Source organism: Chrysochloris asiatica, unplaced genomic scaffold (assembly GCF_000296735.1).
Source record: "Chrysochloris asiatica unplaced genomic scaffold, ChrAsi1.0 scaffold00003, whole genome shotgun sequence".
Taxonomy (NCBI): Eukaryota; Metazoa; Chordata; class Mammalia; order Afrosoricida; family Chrysochloridae; genus Chrysochloris; species Chrysochloris asiatica.
Genome location: NW_006408521.1, coordinates 29,634,888 through 29,653,792, shown reverse-complemented (window position 1 = coordinate 29,653,792; position 18,905 = coordinate 29,634,888). Strand labels below are relative to the sequence as shown.

The 18,905-nt window shown below is 45.2% G+C and overlaps 1 protein-coding gene across 3 annotated transcripts; it reads left to right on the top strand.

Annotated features, from left to right (window-relative positions):
• The first annotated feature begins 778 nt into the window (after window positions 1-778).
• On the top strand, window positions 779-18,559 carry ACTR1A (ARP1 actin-related protein 1 homolog A, centractin alpha (yeast)). Of its 3 annotated transcripts, XM_006831294.1 has the most exons (11): window positions 794-901; window positions 10,350-10,414; window positions 11,305-11,380; window positions 12,576-12,701; window positions 13,954-14,078; window positions 15,257-15,473; window positions 16,287-16,379; window positions 16,919-17,093; window positions 17,190-17,251; window positions 17,862-17,902; window positions 18,053-18,559. In XM_006831294.1, the coding sequence occupies exons 1-11, from the start codon at window positions 854-856 to the stop codon at window positions 18,153-18,155; spliced, it is 1,131 nt and encodes a 376-aa protein (XP_006831357.1). In that variant the 5' UTR covers window positions 794-853; the 3' UTR covers window positions 18,156-18,559. The 3 variants fall into 3 exon arrangements, with proteins under 3 accessions (XP_006831359.1, XP_006831357.1, XP_006831358.1); XM_006831296.1 differs by lacking the exon at window positions 11,305-11,380 and having other exon boundaries at window positions 779-901; window positions 18,053-18,455; XM_006831295.1 differs by lacking the exon at window positions 10,350-10,414 and having other exon boundaries at window positions 797-901; window positions 18,053-18,419.
• The last annotated feature ends 346 nt before the right edge of the window (window positions 18,560-18,905 follow it).

The window sequence follows — 18,905 nt, the reverse complement described above, 5'->3', positions numbered from 1 at the left end:
ACTGCTGCTTCAATGGCATTCATTCATTGCAGATCCAAGTAAAGTGAAACTCATGACAGCTTCAATCTTTTCTCCATTTTTCATGATGTTGCTTATTGGTCCAGTTGTTAGGATTTTTATTTTCTTTATGTTGAAGTGTAACCCATGCTGACTCTGTAGGATAAGCACTGGACAGAAAACCACAAGGTAAGTGGTTCTAGCCCACCAGCTGCTCCTCGGCAGAAAGATGAGGCTTTCTGCTCTATACAAGGTTGCTCTGAGTGGAATCGACCTGACGACACTTAACAACAATCCTTACTGAAAGCTGAAGTCTTTGGACTTCATCAGTAAGTGCTTGTAGTCCTCTTTGTTTTCAGCAAGCAAGGTGTGCCATCTGCATACCGCAGGTTATTAACAAAAACGTGATAACCGTATCTTGTTTAGGGGAGGCGGTGGTGGAGTGGGCAGGACTGATTCATAAAATCCAAACATCCATGAATTACTGACCAATTCAAGTCGAACTACAAAGAACTAACTACATATCTCTGCATACACTGCGAAACTTTTCAAAGGGACTACAGGTCCAAGCATGCAACACAAGCATCAATCTGTATTCCATTTATTTTTCTACGAACACTACCAGAGAAGAAAATACCGGTGGTTAGTCTAAATTTAAAAGGCGGGTCTCAGAAGCGGCCTTGTTAGGTCCCCCTGGTGCAAAGCATGCTGGGGATTGTAGTTCTTTGAGAAGAGCTCGGAATCCCCTCCCTCACAGGATGCCAAGTACCGGCGGCTAGATTGCGCATGCGTGTCAGCAGCGTTAGCAGCGGACTGGCCTGGCAGTTCCTTCCTTGGAAGGAGAGATTCCTTTACCATGGAGTCCTACGATGTGATCGCCAACCAGCCTGTTGTGATAGACAACGTGAGTTGCATCTTTCCTATTTCTAAAGGGGCCTATGCTCGTCTCCTCGAAGAAATCGCTTCCCGGGTTTCAGCCTGGCCGCCGGCTCTTTGTCACTGGCCCGGCCTGTCAGGCGGTTTCAGCCGCCGCCCACCCCACCCCCCCGTGTTCCCCCATCCTTAGTTCGTGGATAGAGCGGTTGTTCGGCAACCATATGATAGAGAACTTTGGAGTAAGTAAAGGAAAGAGCTGTAGTCCGAGCTGGATCGGTGGGCCCTTGGGTTCGAGGGGCCTTAACCGCTTGTGAATGCCCGGTGCCCGCCCACTCCCCAGTTTCTGGTAATTCTATTGGCTGCCCTTGCTGTCCATCTTGACTGATGGCCCCGCCTCTGGGCCTTGCCGGATGAGGGCAGCTCTCTGCAGTGATTGGCTCACGCCATTCTTCCGGGCCGCCATAGTGTTTCCCCTCCATAATGGGCGGTGCGGTGCACCAAGGCTGTGAGGATTGGCTTAGGGAACTCGCAGAACCGTAGCGAGAAGGCCCGTCTGCCGGGGGGGAGGGAAGGGGAGAAGTTTCTTGCGGCCTCAAGCGGGCGGGGCACCTTGCTGATGTAGCTGGGTGAGGCCCCTGAAACTGATGTCAGAAATGGCCCTAGGATTTCAGTTATTTCTGTAATTATACAGTTAATAAAGCTTGGGGAAAAAAAAAAACAACGCGACAAAGCAAGCTGGGAGATGCCTTTCTCTTCGAAACGCTTGGTTGTTGAGGGGAAAAAAAAAATTAACGAAACAGTATTTGCAAGGCTCTCTACCACGTTCATATACGTTTGAATTGGAACCTCACAAAAACTTACAAGATAGTCGAAGCAGGAAGCTTGATCCTCGTTTTACAGATGAGAAAACTGTAGGTAAAACTCAAGGAGGTAAAGTGAGCCCAAGGTCACCCAGATAGGGGTGCCCTAAATCCCATGATTTATCCGTTATTCGTTTTGCTGGCACCCCACGTAAATGCATCAGTGGTGGCAAATGAAAACACTCGCAAAACTAATTTTATGGGGAAGAAGAGGCAGTAAAACTGATTTTTTGTCTTCAACTCAAAGGTGATGGTTCCGTTCCCCTTGTTGTTGTTAGCATAGTTGCTGTGGAGTCTGTTCTGACTCACGGTGTATCCCAAGTGTACAGAGTAGAAGCGCTCCACAGGCCTTACTTCCACGTGAGTGTGAAATCCTGTTTGTTCTAAACTGACTCTGTCAGATTCACCCTATTGAGCCAGCTCTCACCTACAACGTACTTTTGCATCATCTGGTTTAAACTTGAGCCTTGCTAGATAGGTCTCCAAAACCCACTGCTGTCCAGTCATTTCCTACTCATAGCAACCCTATGTTGTTGTTAAGTGCCCTCGAGTCGACTGCCCCATAGCGACCCTGTATAGGGTTTCCAAGGAGCAGCTAGTGAGCTTGAACCACCGACCTTGCAGTTCAAACGACTTTGCAGTCTGACGCATTAGCCCATAGCGCCACCCCAGGACTCCAGCAACCCTGTTCTTGTTGTTATGTGCCGTGGATTCGGTTGGTTCAGACTCATAGAGCCTCTGGTAGGGTTTCTGAGGCTGTAAATCTTTACGGGAGCAGAAAGCCTCATCTTTCTCCCGCAGAATAACTGGTAGTTTTGAACTGCTGCCCGTGAGATTAGTGGCCCAATTTGTAACCTCTATGCTACCAGAGCTCCTTAGGATAGAGTGAAACTGCATCATAGGGTTTCCAATAGTATGAATCTTTAAAGAACCGGACTGCCACATCTTTCTCCTGTGAAGAGGCTGATTTAGAACCATTGACCATGTGGCTGGTTTTCAAGTGCTTTAACCACTGTCCCAACCAGAAAGAGCTCTGGTAGGTAGCTTTTTTGTCTCAGTTTATGCAGAAAATAGAGGCTTGAAGAGGTTAAATAGGGTATACAAACCACCTGATGTATGAAATGAGCACTAAGACTGGGATTCCAGTTCAAGTTCCTCACTCACTCTGAGGAAAGGTGTGTTTTTTTGTTGTTACTTTTTCTTCCTTCTAAGGGTGTGGCTTCAGCTTGTTTTAGCTCAATGTGACCTCCCTTTTGGAAGAGGTTTTTTGTTTGTTGTCTCCTTCACTAGATTTTTAAATCCTTGTGGGATTTTTTTTTTTTATTAACTCTCCCTTCCCCTTCCATACACACAGTACCAAGGGCAGTGGCTGGCACACACTATGTGCCCAATTAATGTTTTTTCATTGGATTGATGGGCGGGCAGTTATCTCAGTAGTAAAAATGTCTCTAAGCTTAAGAGTCTTGAAGGACTCCTTGTTCTTAATGCTGATTTCCAGAGGACACTACTACTTCTATCTTCAGTCACTATGTGTGTTTCATCTGCTTTTTTCTTAGTTACAAAAAAGAAAACGAAAAGAAATTAGCCACTGGCAATAATTTTCTGTTTTCCTTAGCAGTACAGAGGTGCAGTCAGGTCATCTACCCCAGCAGAGCCTTTGCTTCTTGAAAGGTTGGGCAGGAGCCCTGTCTCCACTCCAGCCAGTCTCTTTAATGTCACTGAAGCTCAACTTTTGAGTTTATCCTTTGTCTTTCTTGGTAATTTATTGGAAATGCATCAAAGCAGTGGTGCATTTTTTGTTTTAATGTATAAATAATTGACTTGTTTTTTTCTCTGGGAAAACATTTTCTTCACCATGCTAATAATTCTGCCGAAAGTTGAAGTTGGAGAAATTTAAGTCATTTTCCCATTAGGATTTCCTGAATATATCCACATTTTTAGATTTGGAGCCTCAGGTAGTTCTTGCTATTTGAAATTTAGAGGATTTCTGTTTTGACTTCTCAAGATGAAAGATGTTAAGTGTCATCAAGTTGGTTTCAACATATAGCGACCATGTGTAAGGTTTCTGAGTCTATACATCTGTGGGAACCGAAAGCAGCATCTTTCTTCCCTGGAGTAGCTGCTGGGTTCGAACTGCCAGTGCTGTAGGTTGCAGTCCAGTATTTATCCTACAGAGTCACTGTGCTCCCAAGATGAAAGATGGATAGGAGTAATCATTCGGAATATTTGAGTCTACTTTCTTTCTATTATAAGAATAGTGTGTCACTGACAGATTTAAGCACTCTGTAAGCTGAACATGTTGCTAACATTTGATTTCTAGGCTACGGAGAGTGTAATTAAAGAAAAGAAGACAAAGGAAAGCTGGAAAAGAGGAAAGAGCCCCATCATAGTTTACTGCCTTTCCCAGTGTTGAGGCAATTATGACCACTCCTTTCATCTTTCTCTGGCACCAAACCAGTTCATCAGGATTAACAAGGAAAGCATGTGTACATGAGTGTGCACGCATCATGATGCACATGTTTTCATGGCAACAGTGGTGGTTGGTGGTGGTGGTTATGTGCTGTGGAGTTGGTTCTGACTCATAGCAACCCTGTACAGGGTTTCTGAGGCGGTAAATCTTCATGGGAGCAGAAAGCCTCAGTTATATTTGAAAATTAAAAATAATTATTTCCCAAAGGCACATCATAAAGTGTAGCAAAGGAAGAGAACATCAGATTGGTCAGAATATTAAGCTTATTTTGAAACTTAAATCTTTGCTAAAACCTTAGTGGTTACAGTTCTGTCCTAAAATAGACCAAGGTTCTTGTCCTTCTTCATGACTGTATGCTTCTCAGTGTCGTAACAGTATCAGGTGTTTGGAAGTTCGCCATTAAGCAGAGTGTCGCTGTTTTTTCAGATGTATGTTCTGATTACACCTTCTTTACAAGAAATGAGATCTTTTAAACATACAATTATTTCAGAGACATATATAACAAGCCCACCTAGTTTTAAAGCATGTTGACATTTTGCTTTTTTGCTTCAGGTTGAATTGTTTGTTTAAGGTAATGCGTAACAGACACAATTGAAGCCACTTTCAACTCCTCCATACTCTAGCCTTTTTGTTTCAGAAGCAACCCCAGAAACAGCCACTATCATAATACTGATATGTGCCCATTTCCACTCATGATTTGATGGATATGTATATTTTATGTGTGTGTGTGGTATGTGTTTTGAATTTTTACTTGTATTATCATCTTATTTGCCAGCTCTATATTTTTATTAAAGATAATTTCAAATACAGAAATAAAGGGAATCATATACCCATCATCTAGCTGTAACAATTATCAACTCTTTTTTTTTTTTCAAAGGTTTTTATTGTGGATTGAGTGAAAGTTTACAGGGCATATCATCAGTTTTACATTCAACAAATCATACACCTTGTTTCATTACAATGATTATAATCCCCTCCATGTACCATCAGTTAACAGTATTTCTCTCTATCCACTTTGGCATATCATCAGTTTTACATTCAACAAATCATACACCTTGTTTCATTACAATGATTATAATCCCCTCCATGTACCATCAGTTAACAGTATTTCTCTCTATCCACTTTAGCTTTCTAAAAAAAAAAAAAACACTCAGGCATATATAATAATTTACATCTCCAAAGGGCACATTCTGCAAGTCTGCCTCCTGGCCACCAGCTCTTAGTCCCTGTCTTCTTAGTTCATGAATCTAGAGTCCTCACCCACTCCCTCTTTCCATGCCCTCATCTCTGCCTCCATCTCTGGCGTCACTGCTTCTTTGGATAAGGTCCCGCATTCTGCTTGTGCTCTTCTCTCTTAATGGTCCTAGGGTCCTCTGTTTCTGCACTGTAAGATTAACCACTCCCCTCTTTTTGTTACAAAACTTCTACCTTTACAATTTAGACAGTCGCAATTAGTCATGATAATAACTATTCACTATTGAATTATATGAATCTTATCCCCATTTCTTTTCACCAGACCCATCTAGACAAGATGAAATCTATTCATTGGGGACTCTTTCTTTCAACAGTTATCAACTCTTAACCAGTCTTTTCAACAACAGTTACACCCATGTTCTTTTCCCACAGTCTTTGAAAAACTTAATATAATACCTAATAAAATTAACAGTAGTTTCTTAATATTATCAAATATCTAGTCATTGTTCAAATTTCACTGAAGTTTCAGGGAAACTAGAATTAGCTGAAGGATCTCTGCTAGCGTAGTGTTTACTGATCGGCTGCTAACCTCAAGATTGGCAGTTCGAAACTACCAGCTGTTCCATGGGAGAAAGATAAAGCTTTCTGCTCCCATAAAGATTTGCAGCCTCGGAACTTTTGAACTTTTTCATGTTGATTTCCTGAGAGTAAACAGGAGAGTATGGAATGGAAACATGCTTAATTGTCGACCAAGAAAAAGTTCAAAAGTCAACCATCAGGTGGAAAATTGATGCTTACAGTTTTCTGGGATTCTCAAGGGCCAGTACTGGAACACTATCAGGAAAAAGGTTCAACAACCAACAGTGCTCATTACAGTGAGATGCTCACTGAAGAGCTGAAGCCTAAACTTCAAATTAAAGGCAGAGGACTGTTAGCCAAGGGCATTGTCATCTTGCATGACAGTGCATGTCCATGTCCATATATCTCTGCCCACACTCTTGGCACTCTGCAAAAGTTTTGTTTTGAGAGATGTGGATAAGATTCTCATGATTCATTAGTGAGTAATTGTTATCATGACTAATTGGGACCATCACAACCATAAAGGTAGAAGCTTTATAACAAAAAATGGGGAGTAGTTGATCTTGCAGTCCAGGAACAGAGGACCCTAGGGCCATCAAGGGAGAAGAGCATGAGCTGAATGTGGGACCCTATCGAGAGAAGCAGTGATACCAGAGATGGAGGCAGAGATGAGGACATGGAGAGAGAGAGCAGCTGAGCACTCTAGACTTCTGGAAAGAGAAAGGCTATGTGCTGGCAGCCAGGTGCTGGTGACCAGGAGGCAGGCTTGCAGAATGTGTTCTTTGGTTATTTAAATGATTATATATTCCCAAGTGTTTTTGTGTACACACACACACACACACACCCACACACACAAGAAACCAAAAAAATATCCAGAGGAATAGAAGCAAATACTGTTGAATGATGATGCATGGAGGAGATTGTAATCATTGCAATGAAATGATGAGTGTAAAACTGATGTTCCTGAATGTAAATTATCACTCAATTCACAATAAAAATTTTAAAACAAAAACCAAAACCCTTTGTTTTGAGGTTGAAGCATCCTCCCTATAATCCTGATCTTGTTCCTATTTGGACTTTCACCTGTTTGGTCCCCTGGAAGCAGCCCTTCAAAGATGAAGATTCACCTCTGGTGAAGAAGTGAAGACAGTGGTGAATCCGTGGGCTGTAGCTCAGCCTAAAACACTTTTTAATAAAGGAATACGAAAGCTTGTTGACAGATGGAGAAAGTATTGAAAAGCAAGGAGATAATGTCGAAAAATGATGGATTTGTCTTTTCTAAAATATTAAAATAAATTCTACAGCCAGAGTGTAGTGTAGATAATTTTTGACTCACCCTCATAGTCACTGGGAATGTCTAGAATAGGGGGGATCTCAAACTCAAAGCCTGCAGAGGCCAAGTAGGAACAAAAACACTTTTGAACAGTAAAGGATGGAGTGGCTTGAAAAGCATTGTGGGGATTATGGAAGGTGCAGTGAGCATGCCTGGCTAAAGGGCCAACTGCTTCTCCTTCCAGCCAATTGTCCTCATGCAGGAATGCAGGCCCAATGTTGCCAGAGCTTCACATTTTTCAAGAGAATTGATATATTAAATTTCAAATGCAATCTCAAATTTTTGACTGTTGAGAATTCATTGAAAAGTACATTGTGGTTACAGACAGAAAATAGACTAGGGCTGGGAACATTGGGGGGTGATAAATGACAACCTAAGGGTTTCTTTTTGGGGTGATTACAAAGTTTTAAAATTAAATTGTATTGATAGCTGCACAACTCTGTGACTATACAAAAATCTACTGATGAGACCTATTTTCAATAGGTCGCTATTGGTCAGAATAGACTTGGTGGCACTTCACAACACAACAACAATGTAAAACTACTTTGTGAGCCAAACAAAATATATGTTTGGTCCAAAAGGGGTCCACCAGGTAACAATCTGTGCCCTAGAATCTGTGGCCCCAACTCTCAGCATCCTTTTTCCCCTTGTAAAAGAAAAGGCAACTAGCCTCCTTCCCAGCATGGCAGGAGTAGTCAGGAATGCCCAGGATAAAGGTTTCCCAAGCCACAAGACCTGTTGCCAGCAGGCACTGAGCCACCATGTTCGCTTGCATCAGAAGAACAGTCTGTGGTGGCTGGCAGAAAACTTGAAGCCTTAAAAGTCAAATATTTAAAGAGACCGTTTTTTCATGAAGTCTACTACCAGTATTTGTTTACTTGGCTTTTCCATAGTGAATACTAAAGAGAGTGGCAGCTCATTTGCCAAGTTCAGTTCCTAATTGTAAATACTGTTAAAGAAATTGGCATGATCCTTTCGCTTGTTCTCATGGTTTGGCTTGAGCCAGATAGAGGCAGCTCAGCCACCTTCCCACTTCGCACCCATCCCTCCCCTAACTAGCAGACCAGCTCTGGGACTGCAGGGACAAGCTGGGTCTGGTTCCACCATGTGCATCATTCCCAACGTTGCTTTTGCCTTTCCTGCACCACCTCTGCCTTGGGCTTCTGGCATTTCAGCTGCTCATTCAGGTTTCATACGTTAGGTTTCATTTGCCAGTCACTGCAATTGATTTTCATTTTAGTCAGCCAACCTGTGAATGCCAGGTACTACTGATACATAAAGTCTCCTACCTCAAGGACTTGGCCAGAAAAAAAGCAAAGAGTATAAACCATAAATTTTAATAGAAAGCAGAATGAAGTGCATGCTACCTAGTAGCACAAGTAATGGTGATTTGCATGACATAATGGGAAGAAGATCATTTATTCCAACTGGGGATTATTCTTAAGGAGGAAGGTGGTGATACTGGAACTGTTGTTGGAAAGGAGCACAGAGAGGCGGAAAGTAGTCTGGTATCTTAATCTTCCTTGTAATCCACACTCTTTTTATCTAGTCCTCTTCTAATCAATTGAAAACCAAATCTCCAGGAAAATTACCTCTTGAAAATATCCAGGATCAGAAGGACAAGTCTCCTCGTTAAGTTTCTTGTTTTCCACCTCTGCCCAGGAGATCCAATTAGCTCATCTGCATCACCACACCCAGATGAAGGCAAGGAGCCATCCTAGAGGCTTGAGCTGACAGGTTCCCAGAGTTCTCATGTTCAGTGCAGCTCTCACATGTCCATCTCACTGTCTCAGAACCCTTGGGTTTGCAGTAGGAGAGTTCCTCTTTCCCAGGCTTTAAGCTCAGTTTATAGCTGCAACTTTTTGTGCTCTGTACTGACCAGGCCAATGAGTTTGCACATTGTCTCCTTATTTCTCTTTCTTCTGTTGCTCCCTTAGAGAACTGGCTTATTCTGCTTTCCCCAACCTCTGTCTTGCCAGATAGTCAGCCTCACTTCGTCTTCTCCTGTACTAAGAGCAGGAGGGAACCGGGGGTGTTGCTGGGAAGCCTTGGCTGTTTAGCATCTCCTGGTGTGTTTACTGCTTGCTTTATGGGTTCTGGAATGATCACATTCTGCCCCAAGAGAAGTGGTCAAAGAGTATGTGTGCCTCCAGTATACGTCCAACTATAAACCATTGTGGGGTAGAAGGCCAGTGCATCAGGTGCAGTGGTAGAGAATTAATATATCTGTAGGCAATGTCTGGCCTGGACATCCTGTCCTGCACAGAGTCTGAAGTCATTGTTTACAATGGTCAGGTCTTGAGTGATGTCAGAGGTGCAGGTGGGAGCAGCCAGACACCCCATAAAACATCAGATATCAAGTACTGGAATATGAAGATTGTTACCTTAGGTCTCTTCTGTTCTCAGACAAGACTTTAGAGCTGCTCTACTTGTTACCATCTGGAAACCAGCTAGTACACCAAAAAATAGTCTTCTGTCCCTGCAGTAAGACCCAGACAGTATGACCCATCAGAATCAGCGTCAAACAGGGCAACACTCGATGGAGATGTCTGTCACAGATGCCCAGGGGGCGGGAAGGGCTTAGGCCTGTGCTGGGAAAAGGCTTGCAGAACGCTATGGTCAGAACAGAAAGAAGCATGTGCTTTCTCCTTGATTCCCTTACCAACTGTGGCTGCTTCAGGGCTTCTAGTAACTTTCCTCTTCTCTCCTCGGATTTTCCTTCTTTTTCTTTCCTTTATGAATATGATTTTTAATTCCAAAAGTAAAACATGCCAAAGAATACAGAAAGATCAAACTGTACTTTGCATATGCGGTCCAAGTTCTCCTTGCCACCATCCCCAAGCTCACTCACCTCAATCCCTTTGGAATGCACGCACCTTCTTCTGTGCTCCTACAGATCTATATAGTATCCACGGAGAGAAGGGTTTTTTATTTATTTATTTTTAATATAAAAATTAGAGCTCTTTATACACATTGTTCTAGAATTTTCTCTTGTTTTTGTGATACTTCTAATGACTTCTCTCTTTTTCTCTCCCCTCAGGGATCCGGTGTGATTAAAGCTGGTTTTGCTGGTGATCAGATCCCCAAATACTGCTTTCCAAACTAGTAAGTTGTTCTGTAGTTTAATCATGTGGGAAGGCTGTCAACTTTGTTATGGAAGAAGGAATTAATTTTTCATTTGGGTCATCCCTCATAGTTAGCACAACACAAGTGAGGCACAGGAGCTGGCTTTTGGAGTAAGCAAAGGAAACAGTTGGCAACATGGTACAATCTGAGAGGCACAGAAGAGAACTTTTTTTTAAATCTGATTTTATCTGATACCCCGAATTATATCATTACTAATTTTTTTGGACGATTTGTTTCTTTGGATTAAAATCCTTTCACCACCCAGGACAGCAATTTACTTTCAACCATACCCTACCATTTCACGGTGACTTTCTCAGACCTTTCCTCCTAAGACAGAGGGACTTGTGGGCAGTAGAGGGCACAGGTACCTAGGCAATAGGGGGATAGGCTTACAGTTGGGGTGGGGTGGGAGGAAGAAGGTTACCTGTCACAGTCACAACACCAGTGTTACTTAGTAGAGGGTCCTGGGAAAGGAGAACAAATAGACTTAGCATTTTTTAAAAATTAACTAGCCTCTTAGAAATTCTTGTTTTTGTCTCTCTCTCTCTTGGTCTACACAATACATTGGTGAAGGAAAAGAACAAGAGGTACAGAATCCTCTAAAATGTGTTTTACTGGCATAAAATATACTAAAAATATGAAATAGTTTAAAATAATTATTACATGTTGATTGTAGAAATTTTGGAAGATGTAGCAAAGTATAAAGAAGAAGTAAAAATCAACTATAGCCCCACATTCCTCAAAGATAAGCTCATTAAACCTGAGTATACTTACTTTCTGTGTTAAGTCTGCATCTGTATGCCCTTCCCTCATTCTGTCATGAAATGAGAAGTGAAGCCTCCCCCCTTCCCCCCCATTCTCTTTTGTAGTGTGGGGAGACCGAAGCACGTGCGTGTCATGGCAGGAGCCCTTGAAGGGGACATCTTCATTGGCCCCAAAGCTGAGGTAATTCCTAAGCCAACAGAAGCAGCTTCAAGCCAGCGGAGGACAGTCAGTATTCATCACATGAATGTGTCCTAGTAGATGGGCACGGGCAAGAGTAAAAAGAGCCATTCTCTTTAAAACACCCCTCTCCTACGCTGAGGTCATTTAGTTCTTCCAGGAGCACCTTCTGGTCTTGGAGAGGAAATATCTGGAACCCTACTTCAGGAAACACTGTGTCTAGCACACAGGGCCTTGCCTGTCTTCTATATTGTCATACTACCTTGCTGGCATTCACAATGACTGGCTTGGGTATCTTTCTGACAAAAGGGATTCAACTAAAGGGGGGTGGAGGGATTTTTTGCTGATTGCTGGGATGTTGGGAGTGGGGTGAGAGGAGGGAGGGGAAGGTGCAGCACAGGACAGGGAATAGACACAGGATAGTTTGGGTGCCAGGGAGGGGGGCAGTATACAAAAAGGGAGAGGGAAACCGAAGAACAAAGCAGATGGGAGAACAATTAGGCAGGTTTGAATGGACTAAGTGGGACAGAGGTAAATAATGATGTATGCACAACCTTGGAACAACAGGGTTCTAAGATACAGAGATTGAGCCATGGTTGGAATGGGGAAAAGATAGGAATAATGTTAAGATGCTTGGCTGTCTTTTGAATCTTGGTTTTCCTTGCATTATATTATAAAATAGACACTGGAGGGGAAGAAAAAAGGGGGATTCAAGAGGGACTACCCTGGGGATGAGCTAATTAGCAGTTTTGGCAGAGTCCTCAAGCAGCCTCTAAGAAGCAGAACAACAGAATCCTAGTAGCCAACCTTGGCCCAAATGCTGAGACCCAGAAGTGGGAGCAAGATCGTTAAAAGAGCCAGAAGATTGGATCCTGGGACCAGGCAGTGAGGATGTGCTTCCTGTCTTTCAGCTCTGGGACACCGGAGGGCCCATGTAAATGCAGAAGCTCTCTCTCTGCTTTGCCAGCTGCTTGGGCAGGAAGGGCAGATTGTAGCATAGGCTAGAGACTGAGAGAGCAGGTGCTTGTCTTTAGCTCAGGGGAGAGGGCTGTTATGTTAGGTGGGACCTCAGGGAACTGAGGCACCTTTGCAAGCACTTTCTGGTGATTTGGCCACAGCGCAGTCCGGGGAGAGCAGGGTCCCAAGCATGCTGACTGAGAAGCTGACTGCTGTTGCCCTTTCCTGCTCTGTGTCCCAGGAGCACCGAGGGCTGCTCTCTATCCGCTACCCAATGGAGCATGGCATTGTCAAGGACTGGAATGACATGGAGCGCATCTGGCAGTATGTCTATTCTAAGGACCAGCTGCAGACTTTCTCTGAGGAGGTAAGGATCCTGTATGAGGGCACCAGAATCCCAACCCCAGAAATGACGATGGTGATGGCAATCAGAGTGTTGGAGTGCTTACTGTGTGCTGGGCCTCAAGTCATGCACTTTTCAGACATACTTGATTTAATCTCTCATTGAAAAACTCGTAGTGGTATCCATTTTACAAACAAGAAGGCAGAGGTTCAGTGAAGCCAATTAGTATTTCCCAGAGTGAATAAGGTGGTAGAGCTGGGAGTTAAAGCCAGGTCTTTTGAATTTCAGAGTTCTATTCTGTAACATCTAGGGAGCTAAAATGTGAAGGAAAATGCATCCTAAATATATCAGAATTTCCAGAGGAGGAATGTGTTCGGTTTAAAAAGCACATTCAAAATTTTGAACAATTTTGAGATTTTTATTATAACTCAGAATCTAGAGTTTTAACAGGATCTTCTTAGCAATTGGAGCTAGGCAGTAGATATAGGAGCCTATATAAGGAGCCCTAGTGGTACCACGATTTAAGTGTTCAGCTTGAATCCACCAGCCATTCTGAGGGAGAAAGATGTGGCAGTCTGCTTCTGTAAAGATTACAACTTTGGAAACCAAGTATGGGGCAGTTCTACTTTGCCCTCTAGGGTCACTGTGAGTTGGAATCAGTCGGTTTGGTCTACATAAGAATCTTAGAGGCCAAAGAAGGGAGTAGCTGGGTGGAGGCAAGAACAGAATGAGACTTTAAAGAGGGCATGAATTTGGAAAGTTGAGAGTGAATTGGGTAAGGCTAGATGACAGGCCCAGCTTGGCTGTTTTGGAGGGAGCCTGACAAATGTTTCCTTGGCCCTCTAGCCAGCCACACAGGGACTTTGCTGAGTCCTGGTATGGCACTGTAGGTTAATGCGCTGGCCTGCAAAGTCAATTTGAACTGCAAGGTTGGCAGTTCAGATGCACCAGATGCTCCTTGGAAAGCTTATACAGGGTCGCTATGGGTCGGAACTGACTCGACGGCACTTGACAACGACAACAACAAGAACAAGTTGAGGGGTGGAGCATTGTTGTTACATAGCAGGCTGTTAACTGCAACATCAGCTGTTTGAATCTACCAGCCACTCCAAGGGAGAAAGATGAGGCTTTTTCCTCCTGTGAAAATTTACAGCCTTGGAAACCCTCTCCAGGATCACTATGAGTCATGACCCACTTAATAGCACATAACTACCACCACCAGTGAGGGGTGGAGATCTGACCTCTCCCTGATTATTGGCTGGGTATCTTTCACTAGCATCCTGTGCTTCTGACGGAGGCGCCTTTAAATCCACGGAAAAACCGAGAACGAGCAGCTGAAGTTTTCTTCGAGACCTTCAATGTGCCAGCCCTTTTCATCTCCATGCAAGCTGTGCTCAGCCTGTGAGTAGCAGCTAGTTAGCCAGCCTGGCCCCTTGGGGACTTTGGTGCAATTGGAGCTTCCTCTCCATTGAACTGGGCTGATTCGGAGTAGCTTAAGCACCCCTGCTGGGGAAGGGTTAAGGATGGTGGGAAAGGAGGGAGACTGATGCTAAAACTGAGCTTGAAGACTTTGCAGTTGAAACCAAAAGAGAAGATGTAGTCGCTGTTGAGACTGTATCCCATCTCAGTACTCTCAGTGACTTTGGTGCCCTAGACTCTCCCCTGGGTCTGCTGGGAAGGCCACATGCTCTTCCTGAAAGCCCTACTTAGTGCCTACTGTGTGCCAGGCTCTATGCTAGGCTGGAGACACACTCTGATCAGAACACCACAGAGCTCACCCGTCTTTCCTGTCATGTGCTATCCCCCTCACCAGTGAGAGGTCTACTGCAGAGATTGTACAGTGGTGACCTTCACATTTGATTTATTTGGCCCCATTAAAAAATTGTGAGCCAGTATTTTAAACTGGAGAGATTGCAAATCAAAACAGAATTTCTAACTTCTCTTTAAAAAATGGGAATATCTGATAATTCTTGGCCTGCATTCCTATAGGAAAGAAACAGCTGGAGCTGCCCATTTAGAAGGGTTTTGTGTGCTTGACTTTCCCATAGTTCACCAACCCGTTACCTTCCCAACACCAAGGCAGCATGTGTCTGTTGCTTTTTATCAAAGATTGGGTTCCTTCTTTACCCCATAGTAGACAAATCTATGTCTGTATCCTTGTCTGCCAAAAGAAACAAAACTAAAGACAGATCTAGAAGGCCGTGTGTGAAGAAAACTAGTTTTTTATGGAAGTTAAAAATATCTTTAGTTTCCTTTACTCACTACCTGGCCTCTATAGTTATTTGAGTTTTTTCGTGGTTGCTAGAGATTGAGAACTCTGCCCCTGAGTCCCCTGAAGCAGTTGAAGGCCAGGCCATCTCCTCCAGGGTGGGGTGGGGTGGGGGCCGAGCTTGAGGGAGCTCAGCTCCTCTCACTCAGTTATTTCAAGGCTTCTCCCATGCACAGACATCCTTAGTACCCAGCCCACTCAGAGGTGACCCCTGAACAAGCAGACCCAAACTTTGGTTTAGCTGACACTGAGCTCTAAGAAGAAGTGTTTCTTCCCAAGGGTTAGTGATGGTTTGTCCTCTTTGCTTCAGTTATGCCACGGGCAGGACCACAGGTGTAGTGCTGGACTCTGGGGACGGCGTCACCCATGCAGTGCCCATCTACGAGGGCTTTGCAATGCCCCACTCTATCATGCGCATCGACATCGCTGGCCGAGATGTCTCCCGCTTCCTCCGCCTTTACCTTCGCAAAGAGGGCTATGACTTCCACTCATCCTCCGAGTTTGAGATTGTCAAGGCCATAAAAGAAGTGAGTGCTGCTCCGTGGGCCTAGTATGGGGGACAAACTCCGGGTGACGGGAGGGGAAGTGAAACTCTTATGTTGAGCGTCAGGTACCCTTCTTCCCAGCCAGACCTCTGGGCAGCACTGGCTCCTCCAACTGACAGGTTCACCTTCCTAACATCTGGTGGTGGAGAAAGGAAGTTGCGTCTAGTTCTTAAGCTGGGTGGGTGATGCGTGCATAGGTATAACTTATGTATACAGTACATAGATTCTGGTAGCGTAGTGGTTACGCTGAATCAGGCTGTGAACCGTAAGGTAAGCAGTTCAAAACTACCAGCTGTTCCGCGGGAGAAAGATGAGGCTTTCTGCTCCCGTAAAGATTTACAGCCTCAGAATCCCTGTACAGGGTCACTATGAGTCCAAACCAACTCCATGGCACACAACAACAACATCCTTTTAAAGAGGTTTGTCACTATAGATTTTCTTTTCAAACTGAACTGTGCTCTGAAGTATAGGGCAACCTCTGAGCTGGATAGAAGGGACCTAAAACCATAGTCTTTATGAATAGTAAGAGAAAGATGCCTGGGCTAGGGCTAAAACTGGGTTGTGTTCTCAAATTCTGGATCCAGGAAGGTGGAGCAGCTGAGAGTATGGATCATAAATACCACCAGGGAAGGCCTACAGAGGCCTCCATGTTCCTGCTTCTGGGTGGATGCTCTTGGGAGCTTTGGGGCAATCACTGCAGAAGGGCAGCTTTCTGTAGCAGCACATCACTCCCTCAGACTCTGACCAAGTGTGCACTAGTGTCCTGCCAGACTAACTGTTTTGCTGCTTCTGCAGAGAGCCTGCTACCTCTCCATCAACCCCCAGAAGGATGAGACGCTGGAGACAGAGAAGGCTCAATACTACCTGCCCGATGGTAGCACCATTGAGGTGGGTGACCAGACCTCTCCCCTCAGACCCACAAGGGCCCTGGACCCAAACGGAGCTACCCATGAGGAGAATGGAGTCGATGGATCAAACCTGCCTGAGCAGTTTGACCAGCTCTTCAGTAGCACTAGGCCCTGCAGAATGAGACAGCTGGGACTTCACTCCTTCCTGGCTCTGTGGAGGAGAGGAGGCCCTAGGTCAGGATGGGATCAGGAAGTGGGGTGGCTAGAGTTGTCTTTGACCTCGCCTGGGTCAAAGTGACCTTCAGACTGAGCTGCCTCCTGAAACTCTAGTGATAAGAAGACATCCTGATGAAGGAATTAGCATATCAATGCCAAAGGTCTCTTTGTTGGAAAATGCCAGAACTAGGATTAAATGTTTCCCTAGAGGCTCTATAGCTACTCTTTGTTTCTTGAGGCTCTTGACATACAGGATCTTACCTGAACCTAGCCTTCATATCCCATGGTTACTAAGGGATGGGCAGAGGGCCCTTTCCATTGAACCTCAGCCTCAGCTTCTGAATCTGGCCTTCCACCCTGCAGATAGGTCCTTCCCGCTTCCGGGCACCTGAGCTGCTCTTCAGGCCAGATCTGATTGGTGAGGAGAGTGAGGGCATCCATGAGGTCCTGGTGTTTGCCATCCAGAAGTCAGACATGGACCTGCGGCGCACACTTTTCTCCAACATTGTCCTTTCGGGAGGCTCCACCCTGTTCAAAGGTTGGTCTTTACTTCTGGGCCCTTCCCCAGGAAGTTTCCAGGTCCTGCTGGATCTAAATACACAACTAACTTAAGATTCTTTTTCTGCCCATACAGGTTTTGGTGACCGACTACTCAGTGAAGTGAAGAAACTGGCTCCAAAAGATGTGAAGATCAGGGTAGGAGCGTGGTGGGGGCTGGGCCTGCATGGAAACTGGGCCTCTGTGGTTCTGGAGTGCTCTGCAGTCTGGCTCCTATGAACAGCTTCGTAGCCTATACACTGACCCTGAGGCCTGGGCCTGCCAGATGGGAGGAACTGTTTTCATCCTCCCTCTTCATTCAAAAGGAGGGCATTTCTAGAACCTAGATGGGGCTGAGCACTCCACATGTACTCTTTCCAAGAAACTGGAAAAAGGACAGGAGATTGATTTAGACTGTTCCTATGGCCCTGCCCAGGGGCTCCCCTGTAACCTAGTCTAGCCTCTTAGTGATGTGGGAGGGAGTTGAGGCGGCACATAAATGAAGAAGTGAGGTTTCTGCTTTTGGAGTCTGCACTCTTCTGCTCCCAACAGAGCCCTGGGCTTGTAGATACTTAGAGCAGCTGGAGACCTGCTTTCCCAGATGCATGTCAGGCTGACCACTTACCCCTTGGGAGGTCTGGGGTCCAGCAGGAACTCTGTCTGTGGTGGGATTGCACCCACAGCCTTGGGCAGTGGGTTGGGAAGGAAAGACCTGCAATAGAGGGGAAGGGATGAAGCCTCAGATTCCTTCTCCCACCCATCCTTGCAGATATCTGCACCTCAGGAGAGGCTGTATTCCACATGGATTGGGTGAGTAGCTCTTTCAAAATAAGAGCGGAACAGGAAGCCCTCCCCACCTTTATCTCTGTCTCTTACTCCCAGAAAAGCCTGATAATGGTTGGACCCCATGGATACCTGCTCTCTCACACTGTTCCTTTGGATTCTTTCCACTCTGTTCAGGGGCTCTATTCTTGCTTCCCTGGACACCTTTAAGAAGATGTGGGTCTCCAAGAAGGAATATGAGGAAGACGGTGCCCGGTCCATTCACAGGAAAACCTTTTAATGTTGGGACATCGTCTTCACCTCTCTCTGAAGTTAACTCCACTTTAAAACTCGCTTTCTTGAGAGTTGGAGTGTTTGCGAGGAATTGCCTGTGTATGCAAGTGCGTGTGTGGTGCGTGGGTAAGAGTGTGTGTGCATATGCGAGTGCAGTGTAGCCCTGGGATTCCAGGGCCCAGAAAGGACGATGAACTACCCATGATGGCGACAGCCTGAGGCCTGGGGTTGACCACTAACTGGCCCTGAAAGGGAAGAGTGCTGGCAGAGGACCCCACCCCTGTCAGCTGGCCTTTTGTCTGGTTGTGTGGGACTATGTTTACTACCCGAGGGAGACAGGGAGGTACACCCACCCCCACCCCACCCTTAGACCTTGCTGCTGCCTATCCAGCCTGGGCTCGCCCCTCCCCCCAGCCTCCCCAGGGTGGCTGTCCCACACAACTGCTGTCTCCCTTTGCTCACCATTCTGCTCTCCTTGTCTTTTGATAATGGACTGAGGGCTGGGGCCAGGGTTGAGTTCTGTCTGGTTTGGATGCAGTTTGGATTTGGGAAGCTGGAAAAGCACTCCAGTTGTTAGATTCTGGGGTTAGGGTACCCTGAAGTTCACCTGGGGACCAGGGCCACACTGGGCATTTGAAGAGGACAGGAATGGTGCCGTTTCTAATCAGTGGCAGAGTTGATGGTCAACCCCCACCCCCACCAGGAGGATCTTGGGAGAGTTTAAGGAGCTGGTTGTCTACAGGTCCTATTACTTGTT

Excerpts from the sequence above, each read along its gene's own strand:
- ACTR1A (XM_006831294.1), top strand. The coding sequence starts at position 854 with ATGGAGTCCTACGATGTGATCGCCAACCAGCCTGTTGTGATAGACAAC. Across the intron at positions 17,094-17,189 it reads AGGCTCCACCCTGTTCAAAG|GTTTTGGTGACCGACTACTC; the intron begins GTTGGTCTTTAC and ends CTGCCCATACAG. Across the intron at positions 17,903-18,052 it reads CTGTATTCCACATGGATTGG|GGGCTCTATTCTTGCTTCCC; the intron begins GTGAGTAGCTCT and ends CACTCTGTTCAG.